The following is a 22,580-nucleotide window of genomic DNA, read 5'->3' as shown; positions in this document are numbered from 1 at the left end:
ATACAGATTGACAACTCATGGTCCGATATGCATGTAATATTTGCCACATGACGCCCATAGTTCTTTCTACCATCATCATCTTATTCTTTGATATTGCTGTAAACATCGATGGTTCACACCAAAACAAAATGGGAGTAATGTACCTTCTGATAGCTTGTCCGTGTTATACACTTGTGAAACTTAATATATAGACGAAATTTCTGTATTGAAATGAATCTACATCTCAAAAACAGGATTTTTAAATAACGATTTTGAGCAATCGTTGTAGGTTCATGAATATTCATATGGTGCTTTTCTTTAGCGCCTATTGGAAAAAAACGTATCTTTAAATAAAGTTTGCATTATTAAACATATTCCTCAGAAATCAGTTATCATAAAACCATAGAAGTTATGATAAACCTTGATAAAACACAGTTCTGTTATCATAAAACATAAAAGAATGCACTATGTAAACTGGAGTAAAATTATGAGACAATTCTAAGCACTGTACATGTACTATAGTAAAGTTGTAAGTCTGTTCTGTCACAAAACTTGTAAGCGATGGTCCATGCAGTTATATTCATGTCTGGAAATGTCCCTGGCTGTTTATCCAAAAGATATAGTCTGGTTTTTTTTCTGTTTCCCATCGTTTTTTGAGAAATGCATTTAAGAGTGAATCATTAACTGGGTAAAGACCAGTGGCAAATATCTCTGTGTACGTTCTGTCGATTTGGGAAGATATTTTCTAATTCATTTGAAAATATCTATATGTGTTTGCAATGTTCAATGCTTGGACTTTGAAAAGGCGCAAAAAAAGCTAACTAAATATTATTTTGTTAAAAGAGGTAATACAACAAATTTAATTTTTGAAACAATTAAATAATTTTGTAAACATCGCGTGTGAGGGTTTACACGGAGTTAAAAGAAAAGACAACAGGGCAAATCTGATAAAAAAAAAATCCCGAAAATTCGTAGTAACAGGAAATTAAACTTAAGAACCGTAATTGAAACCCCCTCCTCAAACAAATGTACCTCATGACCTGTATTATGCTGAGGTACAATTTTTTTGGTGAAAAAAATATAGAATGCTGGAAGTGTTTCGATGTGCTATTGCAAAATCCTTTGAAAAAAATGGGTAGGGTTCACCTGGCCACGGCTTAGGTAGCACTTCAAGTTCACAGAAAATATAGTTGCAATTGAGCCACATAATGTTGAATGACCTTCCAACCCTGGCCTTCTAATACGTTAGGCCAACTGTTAGTGTCATACATGCAAAACTACAGACCTATATATATACGGAGTGCTACCATACTCACATGCTACCGATACTAGTATGCTGAAGAAGTAATGAAATTAATAGAACCAGAGCCGGATTTAGTGGGGAATGGCGTTGATGGGAGTTTTTAATAGTCTTGATTTGATTGATTGATATACATGGAAGTTTTACACTGACACAATGACTGGCTATACAACACATAGAAGTTTTTGACGACATTGACTGCCTAAACAGCCCTTTGAGTTTCTCAGTCGGCTATAAAGGGGGAATGACACGGTGTCCGCCCCTTTTGTTGAAAAATAAATATTGATTATGTAGGGAATCACTTGAGAATGATTGGAGCTGGTCCTCTCATGACATTATCAGTTAGTCTTCCCTCTCCTTATATATAAAAAAATCTGGATCTGCCACTGAGAACAAGTTTTATAAATTAAAAAAAAGAATGTGTCACTAGTATACACGGATGCCCAATCCGCACTATCATTTTCTATGTTTAACAGACCAGGGACTAGAAAGTCCCTGAGTGGAATGACGGAATGAGGTAATTCTAATTTGGCATTAAATTTAGAAAGATCATATCATTGTGAACATGTGTACTAAGTTTAAAATTGATTGAATATCAACTTCATCAAACACTACCTCGACCAAAAACTTCAACCTGACGCGGGACAGACGGACGAACGAACAAACGAACAGACAGACAAGAAACAATGCTGAGAATGGAACATCCTAAGTATATATTTTTAATCTTTATTGCAAAATTACACCCATAAGGGTCAAGCAATATAAACAAACATTTGTAAATACAATGTAATATAAGGTAATCGTATACACTCCCAGTCCTGAAACACAAACAAAATTAAAAGTCATCTGATTGCAATCTTATAACTGTTAATACTGGTGAAGTCGCTTTATCATTGATTTATAAGATACAAGTTGTGACCTTAGAAATTGTTTTATATTATTTTATTTGTATATTTTCCTATAGACTTTTAAGGTACCTCCGTTGTCTTTAAAAAAATCCCTTCCATAATATTCAAAACTTCATCGTTGATTTGAAAAAAAAAATGATTTTAGATTTTCGATTATCAATTGAAATGAACCTACTAGAGCCTCAACTTTCAAGCGCACGATAATGTCAATCATTACACATCACTTTAACCCTGAATTGACATTCCACAATCGGTCAGTATATAACATCACCTGTGTTTATAGTTACAGGGTATTTCCCGCCGTTGGAAAATCCCGTGCAGTCGACACAATTGATTTTTAACATTCTCTATCATGAGCGAGGTCAAGTTTTAGATCAAGTTAATTACATATATTTTTAACGTCAATTATTTAATTATTAAAAAAAAAAAACGTATCATCATTTCTTTTCTTTTCTTTTTTTTTTTGCTAGTATAGTAAATAAATCTCAGTCCCGGAATGTAGATACACTTAAAATTAGACCTGGAAGTGCCTTCTTATAAATGGAGAAACTGTCTTTCACATTAAAATTTAAAAGAATATTATCGCTCAGGCATATTTTAAATTTTGTAATAAGATGATTGATTGTTGGTTGTTTAACTTCCAGTGGCAAATATTCCATAAATGTCTTAAGATTGAACTCTCAAAAAATAATCGAAAAACAGTAATGATGACAGAAGAACTTTAATACGTGTGAAATAACCATCCAATCTTTTAAATATAACTTATTTATATTTCAAAAAGTAACAGATTAGTTTACAAGACGTGCATTGACGTACTTTCATATCTTTAAAATGGAACTTCTTTGTCTAAAAGACAACCCACGAGTTGTCGAAATCCAGTTGCATGCATACTGTATACTTACATATGCATATTATGCATCGACGATCGTTGTATTACGTTACATACTGCTATACCAATTGACCCCTGATATCAACTAAGGTTAGAACTTCCTATAGGCCGTTCATTTTATTTTTGTTCCAATAAACGGTTCTTGAATCAATTATAATTTCTGAAGTATTTAGGGACCTACCATTTGATTTTTATGGGGGGGCTAGGATGAAATTTGAAAAAAATAGGAAGGACAGGAGTTTTGAGTAAAAAAAAAGGTAGGATGAGCATCTTGGTAAAAAAAAGGCAGGATGACAATTTGGGTAAAAAAATTCAGGATAAACTAGTAAAAAAAAAGGCAGGACCGAATAGAGTAAAAAATAAAAAGGCAGGACAGAGATTACAACTAAAAAAAAAAGCAGGACAAAATTTTTCATCCTAGCCCCCCCATAAAAATCAAATGGTAGCTCCCTTACGATGAAAGCATTATTCTCAAATCGTCTTACACAATGATTAAATTGTATTTATACCACAATTGAAAAGTAATTTAATAAAACAAATGACAGATGAACTGATTAATTATAAAGATGAATGTATGTCCATATGCTCATATATAAACACATTCGGACTAAAATTCGCAACTTGTCATTATCTCATCGTAGCATATTGTTAATGTTGCTAATATATGCCTTCAACCCCAAGAGGTATAAATGTGCATTTCATTCTGAAAGATTAATGGATCAGCAGGTGATTAAGATCGTTTTAAAAATTCCTATTTGCCAATGAAGTTTAAATGATCTTCGGCCTCAGACATACACATGTATTTTTCAATCATAAAAGTAAACCTTTAACCCCGAGAAATATATAATCTGTTTCTCTCTAAATTTACAGAAACATTATGTGATAAATTTTTGAAAATTCCGTATATCTCAATCATTAATGATAGTTCTGTAAACTTCTACATATATTACAATCTGTACCTCAATACAACCGCCCTTCACACTTAACGGATAATACAACGATCAATTAATGATTGAACGTCGCTCACGCATAACGGATTATACAACCGACCGTTTAATAACCGTCGCTCACGCATCACTGGTTCTATCAATGACTCAATACACACCCGTTTTATCGGACAAACGGATAATTCCCTGAGACACGGAAAATCTCCGGAGAACCGCAAAATATTCTGTAAAACGGAAAATCTACGATGAACCTCTATTTTTTATCCGTTCCGCGGAGATTGGCCAAAAAACACCGAATATTTTACAAAAATCGCGGTGATTTTCCAAATGGGTCTGCCAGTGATGCGTTCTCTTGAACGCAAAAATTAAAACTAAAGCTAGTGTATGTTACACAGGTGAACTATGACGTAGGTGAGTACATCTCATGGATGTAATTTTTAATCACCTAGGTAATTGCGATGAGAACATGTTGTGAAAGCAAACATATTCTATATAATATAAATGTAATTTCATGGTAAGTATATTTAACCAAATTCATATAAAAAGACTTTTACATTTATCATTGGAATGAAATGTGTAATAGACAAATATATTATTCAACAAAACATTCTTTTGTGACACATATTTTTATGAAAATAAGAATTTAAGTCTCTAATAAATTTTGCTCTTGTTTGAACACATAAGTCTTAGACTGCATTCCTAGTGCTTTAAATATTAAAATTTAACTGTCTTGAGTAGAAAAATATTGTAACAAACTTTTTGCAGTGATGGAATTTATATAAAATATTAAAAAATGCAAATTTCTCCCTCACTTCAAAAATTAGAAAGAAAGATATTCAGAGCTTCAAAAGTACATGTATATATATTTTGTGCAATGTGTCTCATGAGCCAAATGATATGGCTGGGTATTGATTGTTCTATGCATGTTTTAATATTGTTGTATGATATGTATGTCAATCAATATGACACACAATAATAAAATAGATTATTATTATTTACTACAAATGTACATATAAATTGCTCCTTTTGCCATATATATAAGTATATCCTTATGTACTGGAACAAAACTTGACTTACTTGCAATGTTTACTTAGTTCAATGGCTACTTCATCAAAATTATTTATCCTGCTACATGATCCTAAGTTAAGACATTCAAGGTTTGGAGAAGTTCTGAAACAGAATATTAGTTCAAAATTTCAGTCCATTTTAAGAAAAAATCTAATTAAGTGTCCAACAAATGTTCTAAATATCAATCAATATGCAGACATCTTATATGTTCAGGTATTTCACATTCAATCTTTTCAGGTAATATTCTATACAAAGCACACAAATGTCAGCTTTCATCTCAAAGGGTAACCAAACCTTTAAACAGACTTATCCAGAAGGGATATAGTTACAATACTGCTTTCAGGTCATTAAAGATGGCAAATTTTGAAATTTATATTAATTCACACATAGGGTCTTTGCATCTGAAATCAACTCATTTATTCTAAAACCAGTTATTGGCATGCTACAGGGTATGTTCTTTGATACTAAACCCCTTACAAGAGGCATTGTGCTTAATTTTCATATGATGGAGACATAATATTTCAATCAGTTAAATTTAATTGAATTGGAGCTGGCTTATCAGTAACTACTAGTAGTCCTTTGTTAATTTATGCATCCTTGTCATTTTGCTTAGTTACTTCCTAACACCTATTCTGACATTGGACTTCTTTTAAACTGAGTTTTTATGTGCGTATTGCTGTGTGTTTGTTTATTCTACATTGGCTGGATGTATAATGGGAGGTAAGAAAACTATCAAAACCCTCCGCGTTTCTACACCCGTCCTTATTCAGGAACCTCATGCCTTTGTTTGTCTTGTATGTTTTTTTTAATTTTGGTTCAGTTACATATGTTATGTTAAGTGTGATGCCCATTTTCTCCAAACTAGTACACATGTTTGTTTAGAGGCCAGCTGAAACCCGCCTCCAGGTGCAGGATTTTTCTTGCTGTATTGAAAACCCTTTGGTGGCCATGGGCTGTTCTTGTGCTTTTTGTTCATGTTGTTTCTCTTTGACTCTTTTCCTGATTCCATTGTTATACATACTAACCTAATTATAGCTATAAGACTATGTATATCAACATGTGTTCTGTACAGATTAAGTCTCTTTAATCCTTTTAATTTTGTTAAATGAATTAATCCAATACCATCTAATCCCATACAGCTCTGTAGATCTAAATCTGAAAGTAGAACAAAAGGTAAAATCACAAAAATACTGAACTCTGAGGAAAATTCAAAAAGGAAAGTCCCTAATCAAATTGCAAAATAAAAAGCTGAAACACATCAAACGAATGGATAACAACTGTCATATTCTTGACTTGGTCCAGGGATATTTTAATGTAGAAAATGGTGGATCGAACCTGGTTTTATAGCTAGCTAAACCTCTCAATTGTATGACAGTCCCATCAAATTCCATTAGTATGACAACGATGTGTGAACAAAACAAACAAACATAAAACGTTAAATTGTAAAAAATAGTGAGAAATAAATAAAGATAAAAAATATGCTTTATTCAAATAATTATATATGGTGAGAGGTATAGATATATCGATTTATAATGATTGCAGGTACATGTACATTTGTACAAGGATAGATAATATTTATAAAGGTTGATGTTAATAATTTATGGTGGGAGTTTTTTTTTCTCATTTGCTTTTTCCCCGACAAATGAGACTAAAAATTGGGGTCCCCTTAGTTGCCCCCTGGGCAACTGAGGGTTGATGTAACATGTGATTGTTAATAAAATATGTTTAATATTTAAAAAAAAAAAAAGTGATACAGCAGTTAACATTGTGTTTTTACCTATAAAAACAAACAAATGTGTAACAAAGAAGCACAATGTGGCATATAGACCATATATGTCATTTCAGGATCTCTAAAGGACTATGTGTAATTGGTTGTAAATGAAATGTTATCTGCAATTGATGCTGGGAAAGCACCCCACATATTACATTTATCTCTTCTTTGATGTTATACTTCTATACTGTTCTATGGTAAACAACTCAAAGGCGGGCAGGAGTGAGGACATTTTTCGGGACGTCTGGATCAGGTATTTTAAGCTCTGGATATTCGGGATTGATCCTTTCAAGATCGGGGAATTCTTTTTTCTAATTTCAGGATGTCAGGATTTAAATTTCTTCAAATTCCAGACCTCAGGATTTCATGTTTTTTTAGCAGGGATTTCAGAATCAGGACCCCTCCAAACCCCCTCAAATATGGCTGCAATTCAAACATACATGGCTGCCATTGACTCTGATGTGGAATTGACAGATGACCAAATCATAAGAGGTATTACATTTCATTTCCATAAAAATATCTTACACAGGTTTTACTCAGCTGAAAATCCAGGACCAGAATATTTAAACAATTATATCAATATCTGACCAGAAGTATGTCAATGTATTAATCCAGGGATATTGATGACCATAGACAAACTTACCTGCTAATTTGGGGCAATATTCTGATAGCAACCTCAACACTTCTGAGTCAACAAATTTACAGTTAGCTAAGTACAGAGTGTTTAACTCACTGCCACATTCTTTCATAAAGCTGAAATAAATTGAATTTCAATAAACGTAAATATCATTTCTTTCAATTATACCAACATAGTTATCTTATTTGGTTAATTTCAAAGTTTTTAATTACAACTTCTTTATAATTATACCAAAACATGCATCCTATGGCTAAAGATTAGAAAATTGTACTTTTCACTTCTTTATAAATATAAAATACGTTCCACCAATATCCATATTTGGTATCTTTTAGAGCACTGCTAAAAAATCTGCACAATATGACATCAAGAAATAGACACACTTTCATAGCGAACCAAATGAAAGTTTTCCACAAAGTCGTCTGCTCTTTACCAAGGTATTTAAACTTTTGCAAGTTTACCTGTCCCTTTGAATCAATACAATAGCTATTGTTCTCTGTGTAGTTTATTCACTTGGACATTTAAATTTCTTCTAGGAGAAATCTATCACTCATTGATTAATTTGCTTGACCAAAAAATTATCTTCTTTGTTGATTGAAATACATGTATAAACTCTGAGTCACATAACCTGCATGTGATACAGTATTTATTCAATATCAATAATATATTTCAATCTGTTGAATATAAGCACTGATTTAATAATAAAAAGTTTATTTCTGATTTTTTTTTTACTACTGCATGCATTTATGTTTCAAAAGAACTTGCATGCTTTTGTGGTTGTTCAGTTATAAAGACTACATTTATGAAGACCTTTATTTAAACATTATCATTTTAAGTTTTTTTGTGAACAGACTAAAAAATAGCCAATTTTAATAGGTAAAATTTTTAAATTTGATCAGAAATCAACTTTTAATTTTTAAATCAGTGTTCATATCAAACAAATTGAAAATGTGTTATTGATTGAATAAATACAACATCACATGCAGTTTTATAATTACATATTTGTACATGTATTTCCATCATTGACAGTTCAATTTTTTGTTCAGGTAAATTAATCAGTGAGTGATAGATTTCTCTTGCAAGAAATTTAAAGGTCCCATTGAATAAACTAAACAGAACAATACCTGTTGTATTTGTTAGATGGGACAATAGAACTTACAAAAGTTTAAATGGACAGGTAACTTGCAGGTGAATCTTTGGAAAACTATGATAGGTTTCGCAATAAAAATGTCTGACCTCCTGTAAAATTTGATTTAAAATGCAATTAACACTTAAACTGTGGTCAATTCACTGGTCAAATGAAATCACTTAGAAGCAGCTTATCATCTTTCCAAGAGTGGTGGAATATTTGAATATTTATGTGAAGTATACTAACTGTCCTTCCAAAGGTCATGCTCTACATGCTCTTCACCTATGTGAAGTATACTTACTTAACAGAGGTTATTCTCTACATGAACCTCACCTATGTGTATATGTAGTATACTCACATTCCAAAGGTCATGCTCTGCATGATCCCTCTGTTTCCACCACACCATGATAAGTTTAACTGCTGTAAGTGATGACATCTGCTTTTTAAACATTGCAGAGTATGGTTATTAATCTGTAAAATCAGAAATATTTTATAGATAAATAGGGAATGTGTCCATCAGACACAGATGATGCCCCCCCCTCTTTTTGCATATAAAGTTATAAGCAACATAACTCAAGAACTGTAAATATCCATTGCTAATTTTTCTCCAGCAAGCAGCTGAAGAAATTAAAAAAAATATCATGCAAATCAATCTATGGTAAGCAAAATGAGAATGTTTTTTGGGAATTAACTTTATTTTCATACTGTAAAAGCAGAAATTTTCGTGGAGGATTTAATTTCATTTATTTTTGTGGAAAGAATATATCAATGAAATTAAAACCCCAACGAAAATTTAACCTCGATATAATACCACTTACATTTGAGAAAACTATGAAATTAAATCCCCATGAAATCTTATTGAGACATAGCCACAAAATTTTAACCCCACGAAAATTAATGTTTCTACAGTACATGAATGAGGATTTCTTGAGTTTTTTTAATTAAAAAAATTAAGAAACATAATAACTTGTATTCTAGATGAAAATGTATATACTTTATATGCAACCAGGCAAATGAGACAAAAAAAAATAATTATGCAGTACCACTTACAGAGAACCATTCGTATCAACCGAAGCGCAGGATGCAGTATGTTTTTTGGATGATTTTTTTTGTAAATTTTTACTTTTAGTGAGTACTTGTATAAAGTCTATACTACTAGGTATCCATTAAAAAGTCATTGTATGATCCTTTGTCTGAACTGATATGTTGTGAAGAAAGCCTACCTGTGGCCAGTGTGGCTGTAAATTTAACTCTGTATACTGTAATGTATCATAACAATGTTTCTTCATTAGCCTAAAATAGAACATAAAGTATAAGCTTATAATCAACACAATATGCATGGTACATGCTAAAATATGTCACTTGATTTACTGATCACACTTGAACCTATGTTCCATAGATGAAATTTTTCTTATGAGTACTACCAGTATTAAATAAATCTGTGAATATCACAAATGATCTATGCAAATGAGGTCAATTTTTAGTCAGATCAACCCATGATATGTATACATTTTTCTCTAAACCAACAATAGTTAACCTATTGTATGTAGTACCTGAGAAACAGACCTTACCATGAAAACTAAACATTGTGTTATAGACCATGAGGTCAGGGTCAGATGAACCCTATTAGATAGACAAGCACACCTTAAATTCCAACCTAGAAAGGATTAAGTATATATAAAAAAAAAGATAATCTTGTTTACTCATAACATGGAAGTAACATTTAAATTCAATATTACTTCCATGCTCATAACGAATGAGAAATACATATGACAAAATCACTAAACAGTCACTGAACCTTGAAAATGATTTCAAGTATAATGGGGATATGACAGTCAGACACTTCTTAACAACATAAGGCATATGTATACAAGATATAAAGCATCCAGGTCTTCTATCCTCTGTAATAAAAAGCTTTGAACAAATAGTCTACGCCTCCTCTGTTATAAATAAATATCACACAATACAGAAAATCATAACCACAATTACAGAAAATATTGAACAGTATGACAAACTTATAGACCTCTCCATTTAGTGATACAAATTTATTTTCATACTAAATGGATTAAAAAGAAATTCTAAATTATCATGGTCAAATGATTTACAATTTGCTTGCAATTTGAAAACCCTGACCTAGGTATTCTTTAATTTTTGTTCTTAGCTGCTTAGCAGATTTTTAAAACACAAATAAACTCTGGTGGACAAGGGTGATAAACTCTTGAGCGAAACCAGTTATTAAATGTGAGGGACTTGTGAATTGCTGGATAAAAGTCAGTCTAATTAGGTACTTACAAGATACATATATTCATGGTAAGTGTCTAGTTATGAAATTATAGCTAGTACTGTAGCTAAACAATGAAGTGACTCATCTTCAAATTCTGAAGATTGATAATTATAAATGTCCAAGTCCTGAATATCTATTTCAAAAATTCATGGTCAGTATTGTGTCATAACTGGAACAAATAACTGTTTCCCTACGTTTGATTGAACACTAAACTTCTGATAATTATTACATCTAAGGTGAACATAATACGTACATACAAGCTCTGCTGGCCACACACAAAGCTGGTACATCTAAATAGCTAAGTATTAGCTGAATAACTTCATCCTGTCAACATAAAATACTTGACTTATCATAGCAGTAAAAACTAATTATAATTTTCAATGTTATTTTGAATGAAAATAGTCACAATTGCAATAAATCAAATGGTTTTCCAGTTTCAATTCTAAAAATATGAAAACAACAAATGATCAAATGTTGATATACAAATGTAACTGTAAGATTTTTATGACTAAGTAAGTAGTAAGTGATAAATATTTTGACTATTTGTATTGCTAGGAGTTTTGATAAGTTTTCCAAAGTTTGTTCCTGGTCTGTGTAAAATAGTAATGAACGTAAATGAAGTAAACAAGCAAAAAGTTAACACATTAATCTTACTGGTAAATCATCAAAGTATCCATTTCCCATTTCAGGATCTTCTTCAAAAAAAGTTTCATCCTTTGTAACTTCTGTTGGAGTTACTTCCTCTTGTTTTACATCAGTAGTCTCCCTTGGCAAATGTCCAGGATCCTTGTTTTCATCCAGACTTTCCTGATGAGTTGACACAGATAGTGTATTGATATACTTCATTGTCTGTGATACAATTTCATCAGCATCACTACAATCTTTCACTTCAAATGATGGAGCTTGTTTTAATATAGACTGCATGTCAGAACACGGATTTAAGGTACCGTACATACAGACACAATCTAATTCTGTGTAGTAATGACATAGTGTAGAACACAGTTCTAACCTTATCAAGCTGAAATATAATATATATATAATAAAGGACAATATCAAGCTCATTTACACCTAAACTTCTTTCTGAGTGCACGTGGTAACTACTAATGGGGGTTAATAACAAAGCATTGATTTTTGATTGATGAACTTCCAAAAATCTATTAGTAAGAATTTTCATTGAATGAAATACATGTAGGTTTCTTCTGACACTCAGTATGCAGTTTGTTTAATAAAAAGTATATCAACTTGAGACTTGAGTCTCAAGTAGAAAGTACAAGTAATTTATAGGACACATAAAAACTTACCTTGTTTTAAACAAGGGTTCTCTTAATTTTGGAGAAAATATTCTGGATTTATCAGAACATTTCTCTGGTTGGCCTTCCCATAACACTTGCCATCTAAAACAAAAAATCTAACTGTAATCAAAATAATTAACAAAAATCTGTGTCCATAGAACACTATGCCCTGAACTATATTTCTATGTAAAGTCCATGTCTACTCTGTGTGTTTGGTTAGATGTATTTATTTTTGTATCCATCTGATGAGTTGGGCCTTTTTCAATTGATTTTTATAGTTTGTTCTGTTACACCACTGTCCCAGATAAAAGAGAGGTTTGCGTGACAGCTAACATGTTTATCCCAACCACATTCTGTATGTGCCTGTCCCAAGTCATGAGCCTGTAATTCAGTGGTGGTTATTTTTTGCTGTGTTACATATATTTGTTTTTCATTCATTATTTTGTACATAAAGTAGGTTGTTAGTTTTCTCGTTTGAATTGTTACATTTGTCCCTTCTGGGTCTTTTCTAATTGTAGAAGGCCTTATGGTAAACTATAGTTGTTAATTTCTGTGTCATTTGGCCTCTTGTGGAGTGTTGTCTCATTTAACAATCATACCACATCTTCTTTTTTTATATCAACTGTGAAATTGGAGTCAACATCCAAAACTGGCATATAATTTGAATGAATACATTTTAAATGACAGTCAATCTTGCGAAAACTTGACTCTGTGGATAAACCAGTTCCCTGTCCATTCTGGCACACAGTAGACTATTTTTCCTATTAATGGATTTAGATTCCAGATTTTATATTTGAGGACTTGAAACCTACTCTTTGGTCAGAAGGAACTTGGTCAAGAAAGAACAACATAAAGAAGTAAAACCAAGCATTCAATCAGTGCAATTTAGCAGAACAAAATAGCAGTCCATTATTTTCTATCATTTTCTTTTTTTGCTCAATCTTGCAGCTGTTTATCTAATCTTTTACCCATTATTTTGAATATCCAATGAATCAAAACCATCTTATATGTTACTTTTATAATACATTTTGTAGTAATCATTTAATTCTAAAAAAAAATCATTGCAGGTTCATTTACAGTGTATTGAAGATTTTTTTTAGAAATGTATTGGTGCAGGGACAGTCTTTTCTATAGAAAGTCCCTGATTGGTGACAACATATTATATGGACCATGTACACTATATAAATCCTATATTATGTTACCTAACTCTGCCATCATCTACATCAGTCCCTGAAGCTGTATCACAAGCTAGAATTCTCACTACTGATCCAGGATTATAAGTTTCCCAAACTTCAATCTTACATGGGTAAACATCTAAATCAAAACTCAATTCTGAAAAACAGAAAAGATATAAACTGATAACTGTAATAAGTGCAACAAAATACTGACACTTACTAATGCAATGCGACAACCAATTTCACTAATCTTTACAGATATATTATATATACAAGATGTTGATAAAATTAATACAAGCCATTTGAAATTCTGGACTACATGAAAACAATCTCTAATGATTTGTTACTTACCATGTTTTATAAACATGATTCACAGCAAGTTTGTGGTTAAAAACATTTAAAATTGATAAATTCTGGACATTTTTTTTTGTTACCATATGTTTCCATTGAATTTAATAATAATGAGAAAGTATGTTTTCTCATAGCTTTTGTTAGTCAAATAGACTCAACTCTAAACTAAAACTGTTTATTTTTTAAGTTATCTTACCAACATAATCTTCACTTATGAAGTTAGGTGGTGTTCTCTTGAATTTTCGTGGTGAAGATGTTACATTCTTCCACCATGGTCCATATGTTCTCTAAAAAAGAAAAAGAAAAAGAAAACTTGGTAAATTGCATCATGTACACTTGTAAGTAAGATATTTTCTATTGAAAACAAAAGTATTTACATGTACTGTAAGTTCAGAAATTATTGCGATGTTTTTACTATTGCAAAAGATGAGACAGTATTAATTAAATTGCAAAAGATGAGACAGTATTAATTAAAATTATGATCACAATTATTAAAACTTGCATTTTGAAAAGATTTGTATAAATTAAACAGGATTTTTCTCAATAACGCAAAAAATAAAATCAAAACAATAAATGCATGCAATAATTTCTGAATTTACAGTACTTTGGTTTGATAAACATTTTAAGAATGTCATTTATTCTTAAATTATTTACTTGACTTAGTGTCAATGTTCATACTTCTTAATCTCCTTAGTTCAAAACAGTCACAAATATAGCAGCCCAGTTTTTCCATAACAGTTACATTGTCATGGGTCAAGAGCCATACAAATTTAGAAGATTTATTTAAATTTATAAAATTATAACAATTGTAAGAAATGTCTTCAAAAAAATCTTCCCTTTGAATATCATACAAGGGGCATTCTAATACAAATCCGTGTTATATATAGTTTCAGTAATTTTTATCATGTTTTCTTTTACAAGGACTGTAGTTTTATTTATTCAGAGAGCATCTACTTTGCAATTCTTGCAATGTATTATTATCTAATAAACACAAGTTACAAATATTATTTGCCATTCACTTCACTGAATTCACAATTCCCAAATTACAGATAATTTCATGCTTCACTCCTGATCTTATGAAATTTTGTTGTAAAACAAGATGGGCGGACATTATTTAGTCTATGATTGCCAATTTCACTACTCAGTACCGCATGATGGGATGTGCAGACACCGCCTTTAACAGACTTTATTTTGTTTGTGTTCTTTTTTAAATTGTTCATGAACATTAGTAATGTGTTAAGGTTCATCATAAAGAATTTAAAAATATGGCCGTGTTTACCCCTCAAAATTTACTATGAGTACAGAGAAACTGATAAATCTAGGAAAGTTTTAAGGCATGGCAGGAACTAGATATATAAAAGTTATATGAGGTATACATTTCAGAAAATTAAAATCTTACCTGGATTTTGATGTCCAGTTTTTTTCAGTCTGCAGAAGATGAAAAAAAATGTAGCAAAATAAACAAACACCCGAGTTTTATTTGATATGGTCCACTCATTTACACAGTTTAAATCACCTGTTGTCTGCAGATGTCAATTGTCCATCTATTGTCCATTTAAATCAATACTACTCACAACATGCATTATATAAGGGGAGATTCTCAAACCTCTTTCCCGACTTAGTTTATTTTGGCACCTTCTGCAGGAACCAAAAAAACTGGAAAGCAAAATCCAGTAAAGTTTATAATTTTCTAAAACTTATACTACAAACTTTTATATATCTAGTTCCTACCATGCCTTAAAACTTTCCTAGATGTACCAGTTTGTCTGTACTCATAGTAAATTTTGAGGTGTAAACACGGCCATATTTTTCGATTCCTCATGATGAACCTTAACTGTTATATTTACAGTCTTTTTCTTCTTCGCTGTGAAAACCACTGTCACTCTCATATAATTATAATCAATTTAACTATTGTCAGTTTATTGTCTTTATTTTGTATGCCATAACCATTTAATGTAAATGTGTTTGTGCTAATAAAATATTGTCTATTGTTATGACATAGGAAACTTATGGGAAAGCCCACAAATTCAACATTGTCCATTTAAACAGTGGTGATTTAATAAATTTTATGGAATTATTTAGATCTAGTTTGAATGATTGAACATTCAATTAATATCTGGAAATCTTACAAAAACAGCAGCCTGTGTAAAATCTCCATAAGCAGGAAATATGTTACTCCTTCCTGCTAGGTTGCTGACTGTGTAAGATATACTTGTTTCACTTCCATACTGACTGCTGAAATCAGTCACTTCCTTCGAAAATCTTGAAACTAAAACTGCCTTTGATGTAGTGCCAGGCTTGTTTGTTTCTGTTATTTTGTCTCTGACAAGTGCATTGTCAGCCATTTCTAAAATTAGAAATGAAAGTTGAAAGCGAAACTGAATAGCTAAATTCATGATAGTCGTCCGTTCACGTGTAATATTGTATCATACACTTATACAACAATAATCAATAATTAAGTATCCAATTAAAATAAGAATGACTATTTTAAACGTTTGTAATAAACAAAAAAATCTGTAAAATGCACTTTGCAAGATAAGGCCAATAGAAAATTGAAACTGCCATACGGGATGAAAGACCTAATTTTATCTGGAAAGTCTGGAAAAGATTGTTATTTTTTGTGCCTTAAAAAAAATCCAGTTTTATTAATTTGTAAGTCCATAATGCATATTTTCACAAGTTTTATTGGCTTAGTTTATCTTGTCATGATATTGAATATGCAGGAGAAGTCAATCTAATTGTTTTAAATAAGCTTATAAGAAGAATAAGAATAAGAATATTTTATTTCCAATTAAAGGGCCCTATAAAGAGCTTTCATGACATTACATACAAGTACATATGATTAGACATAAATTAGAGACATATAATATAAGAAAACAACATTGTTTAGTACTATTAAAAAAAATGCTATAAAAGGCCAGGACAGAACCAGACAATACATTTTAGATCTTTTAGTGGACATTCAGTTACAAAGTGTATCTCATCTTCAACTTTATTTAAAGTACAGTATAAACATTTTCTGAGTGTCCTATTCACATACAGTTTGGCATATCTATCAGTCTCAATCCTTAATGGATGAGCGCTTATTCTAATTTTATAGATTGATTGTCTTAATCTAAAATCTTTAAGATCCAAATATTTTTCAAAACAAAATAGAGTTTTAAAGGAAAAATAGGTAGTAAGTTTACCTTGATCTGATTGTAAAACTTTATTTCTATTTTCCTTCCAGAAATGGAGATAGTTTTTATACGACTGCAAATTTTGAAAAAATTTTCGTCGTATATTGCTATCACGTTGGCGTCGTCGTCATCGTCGTCGTCGTCGTTGTCGTCGTCGTCGTCCGAATACTTTTAGTTTTCGCACTCTAACTTTAGTAAAAGTGAATAGAAATCTATGAAATTTTAATACAAGGTTTATGACCATAAAAGGAAGGTTGGTATTGATTTTGGGAGTTTTGGTCGCAACATTTTAGGAATTAGGGGCCAAAAAGGGCCCAAAGAAGCATTTTCTTGGTTTTTGCACTATAACTTTAGTTAAAGTTAATAGAAATCTATGAAATTTTGACACAAGGTTTATGACCACAAAAGAAAGGTTGGGATTGATTTTGGGAGTTTTGGTTTCAACAGTTTAGAAATTAGGGGCCAAAAAAGGGCCTAAATAAGCATTATTCTTGGTTTTCGCACAATTACTTTAGTTTAAGTAAATAGAAATCAATGAAATTTAAACACAATGTTTATGACCACAAAAGGAAGATTGGTATTGATTTTGGGAGTTTAGGTCCCAACAGTTTAGGAAAAAGGGGCCAAAAAGGGACCCAAATAAGCATTTTTCTTGGTTTTCGCACCATAACGTTAGTATAAGTAAATAGAAATCTATGAAATTTAAACACAAGGTTTATGACCATAAAAGGAAGGTTGGTATTGATTTTGGGAGTTTTGGTCCTAACAGTTTAGGAAAAAGGGGCCCAAAGGGTCCAAAATTAAACTTTGTTTGATTTCATCAAAATTGAATAATTGGGGTTCTTTGATATGCCGAATCTAACTGTGTATGTAGATTCTTAACTTTTGGTCCCGTTCTCAAATTGGTCTACATTAAGGTCCAAAGGTCCAAAATTAAACTTAGTTTGATTTTGACAAAAAATAAATCGGTTGGGTTCTTTGATATGTTGAATCTAAAAATGTACTTAGATTCTTGATTATTGGCCCAGTTTTCAAGTTGGTCCAAATCTGGGTCCAAAATTAAACTTTATTTGATTTCATCAAAAATTAAATAAATAAAGTTCTTTGATATGCCAAATCTAACTGTGTATGTAGATTCTTCATTTTTGGTCCCGTTTTCAAATTGGCCTACATTCAGGTCCAAAGGTTCCAAAATGAAACTAAGTTTGATTTTAACAAAAATTAAATTCTTGGGCCTCTTTGATATGCTGAATCTAAACATGTACTTAGATTTTTGATTATGGGCCCAGTTTTCAAGTTGGTCCAAATCAGGATCTAAAATTATTAAATTAAGTATTGTGCAATAGCAAGTCTTTTCAATTGCACAGTATTGTGCAATGGCAAGAAATATCTAATTTCACAATATTGTGAAATAGCAATTTTTTTTTTAATTAGAGTTATCTTTCTTTGTCCAGAATAGTAAGCAAGAAATATCTTATTGCAAGATTTTTTTTTAATTGGAGTTATCTTTCTTTGTCCATAATCAACTTTTAAAAATCTTTGTTATATACAATATACAATGTATATTCACTTTTTACTACCAACTGATAAATTTAAATAATCTTTACCATTCAGTGATAACAAGCAGTTTTTTTACACCTTAATATTTTATGATTTATTTAAATGAGTAGTTATTGTTGCAAACTCCATTAGAATATTTTAATTGAGATTAGTTTTGGAATAAGGGAAAGGGGGATGTGATTAAAAAATTGGGTTTAATTTTTCTCATTTGAAATTTCATAAATTAAAAGAAAATTTCTTCAAACATTTTTTTGAGAGGATTAATATTCAACAGCATAGTGAATTGCTCTAAGAGAAAACAAAAATTTTAAGTTCTTAAGAACACATTCATTCTGTGTCAGAAACCTATGCTGTGTCAACTATTTAATCACAATCCAAATTTAGAGCTGAATCCAGCTTGAATGTTGTGTCCATACTTGCCCCAACCGTTCAGGGTTCAACCTCTGCGGTCGTATAAAGCTACGCCCTGCGGAGCATCTGGTTATATAGCTTATCTTTGATAAATTTTGTGAAAGAGTAGATACTGGTTTTTAAATTACATGTTTGTATGCCTAGCTTTTTTAAAATACAGTCTATACTTGAAAACCATGTATTCACTTTATTATTGTGAAGTTCTTTACTACATACATATGCATCAAGCTTATAAAATGCTAATCATTATAATCATTAGTATTCCTTAGAATTGATTGTTTGAAATTGTTTGGACGGCAATTTATTTGATATGCACAATAAAATAATTATGAGTACACAATATGCTAATCAGTGGTCATTAGTGGATAACATACCTACAAAAATAGAATGGGTTTGTTAAAAGTAGAATAAACAGAGAGAAGTAAATGAAAACAAAAATTCGGTAAAAGTACGGCACTATGAACATCAATGGCTGTTGAGTTATACTTAAACAATCACCATCCTCACCGAAAAGAAAATGCATGGCTTAAACGTTGTAAAAACCAAGCTTAGAGAAAAAATATATAAACTATGGTGAAATGTATGATCATCTTCAATAGGGCTCTTCACGGTTAGTTCGGCCATATCGGATAGGGGGCAGATTTTTTGGAAGAAGGTGGAAATAGTATGAAAGTGTGGGAAATCCTATGTGTGTTTCCAAGCAACAGCTCTGTTTTAATGATGTTTTCCCATATTTTTCACACCATTTTCACCTCTTTTATGAAAATCTGCCCCCTATCCAATATGGCCGAACTAACCGTGAAGAGCCCTATTGCAATCATGGTTCGTCCACGTTGTAATGTATGCAAGAAGACTGTTACGATTCGACAAGATGCTCTTCAATGTGACACATGTGACAACTGGCAGCATCGTCTATGTGAAACTGGTAAGTTGATTTATGTTTTATTTGTTTGTAGAAATTAAGCCCACTACCTTAAACATTCTTTAACCATCGTAATTGTGCCATGTATTTGCAAATAAACAAGGACCCTTTCCTAAATGTTATCATATCTTTTATCTTTTTAAAATTGAAGTATAATTGTAATTTTATATATATCCTTTTGGAAATGTAGTCAAATATATATAACAGAAAAAAGTATTATGTTGTATTCCACATGTTCCATGCAGACTTTTGATATATAAATTGTGTATCAATAATATTTTTCCCTAATCCTGTTATTGGGTCCATGTTTGGGGCCAATAAGAGTATAAATATTTCAAAAAGCTGTATTTGTAGGACACTTATTACTATTATTAATAGCAACAAAGCCTTGTAAAAATGTTTTACGATTAAACTCTTACAATGTGTGTGTAAATATTAGTGATACTAGTGGGTTTTTTTAATACGTCTCTCGTAATTCTTCTAAACATTGGCTAAATTTTTATTTTAACTTTTATAATAATTGATGTCAATACGTATATAAATGATAGTAGTATTGTGATGAAATATACATTTAAAAATATAGTGCAAACGTACATGCAGAAAGATTAGATCAGGTGTGAAGTTGTTTTGATAACGGTTAATTAATGGCACGCTTCGTGTGTGAATAAAGGCCGATTAACTGGTAATCGACATGCTTCAGGTGTGAAACAATGATCAATGATCAATTTATCACCAGCACGGGAACTGCGAAAAATAATTTGTTTATTAAGGTTTATGTATAAAGGCTGTGGATTTTCTATAAAAATCTTGATTTATTTGCCACAAAGTCCTCTTTTTCTATTAAATGCAATGGCACAGTAAGTAAGCATAGAATTGTTAGTAAAATTGAATTATGAAATAAAATTATGAAATAATATTATAAAAAATTAAACCAATACATTTTATTTCTTACAGGCATTTCTAAAGAGTTGTATAATCAGCTATACTAGTACAACAGGAAGAAGAGATAGACTTCTATTGCAGAGTGTAGTTTGCCAGCACTAGGATACTTCAGGGAGTTAAAATATCCACATCTACGGATATAAACGTAGAAAACTTATATTATAATGCTAAAAAAATATAGGGTACGACTTAGTAGAAGTACGAGTTGGTAGAAGTACGAGTTGCCGAAAGTACGAGTTGGCTGAGTACGAGTTGCCGAAAGTACGAGTTGACATGTATCCTAGCTGTTAACCCTTATACCTGTTCGTCCAGGTATCGCTTTGTCCTGATTCATTTTGTTATTGTTGTCTAGTTGCAAAATCTTTTCTTATTTATAGAACAGAGTATGTTAAAGTTTGTTGTAAAAAGTCGCCAAATATTTGTAGGGGGTCTCATTGGTGGTTCTGATGTCGGATCCTGCTTACTGTTTTGTCAGATTCCAGTATTTTGCTTACACTATGTACGTTTGCAATTCTCATTTTTTTAGGTAATTTCCCGTGATCTGTTAGACTTCATATCCTGTTTTCACAACACAATAATTTGACTTTCACATGTCATAAAATAAAATTGAGAATGGAAATGGGGAATGTGTCAAAGAGACAACAACCGTAGAAAAAAACTACAGCAGAAGGTCACCAACAGGTCTTCAATGTAGCGAGAAATTCCTGCACCCGGAGGCGTCCTTCTGCTGGCCCCTAAACAAATATATACTAGTTCAGTGATAACAAACGCCATACTAAATACATGCTTACTAAAAGTCTGCAATCCCGAGTTCAATTAGACCCCAATGAGCCCCACTTGGTATTGCAGCAACCAAATAATTATTTTCTCTTTAAGTTGAATATGTGATTTAATTATTTATCTTTATTGATGTTTGCTATAAGTTTACAATTTAAAAAATTCTATTCAGTCAATTTATGCAATATAATAATAAAGGAGATTGTAAAATCCTTTTCAAGTTTTACAATTTGTACAACATTGTTTTTACTCATTCCAAGCTGACTATAGCTTATAAAGTTAATGCTGTTTTTATTGTCATCAAAGACAAATATTACTATATGCATGAGACAACTGTCCACAAGAGACCAAAATGACACAGACATGAACAACTGTATGTCACCGTACAGCCTTCCTCACATCACAATTTTTAGTAAGTGTTCTATGTACTATTGACTAGTCCCTTAATTCTATTAATAAGAAATAATAAAGAATAAAAAAAAATTTGTAATAAATTAAACATATGAAAATAAAGTTTTATTGGACTTGTCAAAACTCTTCAGAAGTTTGGGATAGATTATGTGCTTTTGATTGTCTATCAATTCAATTGAGTTTTACAGTGATGATTTTTGGATGTACTTTGAAAGGTCTGTGAGGAGATAATTAAAGGTGTAAATTTTCATTATTACAAAATTTATTTCCTTTTCAGCAATGATGTTGATTAACAGCTAGTAAAGACAGGTTTAAGGTATTCCTATGGACTGTCACTTTGACTTGATCCCCTTTAATAGCACACTTGTTCTTGTATTGTTATGAATCACAGTTGAAGGACAAACTCAGTAAACATCATTCTTAACTACATTTCATTGATACATTTAAAAACACATTCTATTACATTGATAATATTTTATTTTGCTTTGAAAAATGTAGGAACTTACTTTAGTTAAATATAATACAGACAGCAATAATTGCACTATTTTAAATTTGGATAATTCAGTTTCACATAGAAAACTTTATACAAGCTACACAAAAAACTATAACAAAAGAGAATATTGTTTTGATCCTGATTGTTAATTTTCCCTT

General features: G+C 31.3%; 2 protein-coding genes across 2 annotated transcripts in view; one reads left to right on the top strand and one right to left on the bottom strand.

The window, feature by feature from the left end:
• Nucleotides 1–16,076, bottom strand: part of LOC134706530 (F-box/LRR-repeat protein 4-like) — a 37,816-nt gene extending 21,740 nt beyond the window's left edge. Inside the window, exons 1-11 of the mRNA XM_063565552.1 lie at nt 15,857–16,076; nt 13,924–14,014; nt 13,404–13,533; nt 12,211–12,303; nt 11,564–11,927; nt 11,163–11,233; nt 9,849–9,918; nt 8,984–9,096; nt 7,506–7,615; nt 6,117–6,246; nt 5,101–5,193 (exon numbers count right to left, since the gene is read on the bottom strand). Coding sequence (XP_063421622.1) covers nt 5,101–5,193; nt 6,117–6,246; nt 7,506–7,615; nt 8,984–9,096; nt 9,849–9,918; nt 11,163–11,233; nt 11,564–11,927; nt 12,211–12,303; nt 13,404–13,533; nt 13,924–14,014; nt 15,857–16,072 — 1,481 coding nt within the window. The 5' untranslated portion in view covers nt 16,073–16,076. The remainder of the gene's footprint in view (nt 1–5,100; nt 5,194–6,116; nt 6,247–7,505; nt 7,616–8,983; nt 9,097–9,848; nt 9,919–11,162; nt 11,234–11,563; nt 11,928–12,210; nt 12,304–13,403; nt 13,534–13,923; nt 14,015–15,856) is intronic.
• A 219-nt stretch (nt 16,077–16,295) lies between these two features.
• LOC134706529 (peroxisomal bifunctional enzyme-like) overlaps nt 16,296–22,580 on the top strand; it is a 32,225-nt gene continuing 25,940 nt past the window's right edge. Inside the window, exon 1 of the mRNA XM_063565551.1 lies at nt 16,296–16,379. The gene's annotated coding sequence lies outside the window, so the exon portion shown is untranslated. The remainder of the gene's footprint in view (nt 16,380–22,580) is intronic.

Source organism: Mytilus trossulus, chromosome 2 (assembly GCF_036588685.1).
Source record: "Mytilus trossulus isolate FHL-02 chromosome 2, PNRI_Mtr1.1.1.hap1, whole genome shotgun sequence".
In the NCBI taxonomy this organism is placed as follows: Eukaryota; Metazoa; Mollusca; class Bivalvia; order Mytilida; family Mytilidae; genus Mytilus; species Mytilus trossulus.
Note: the sequence above shows the minus strand (reverse complement) of the source record. Positions and strands in the feature narration are given on the sequence as shown.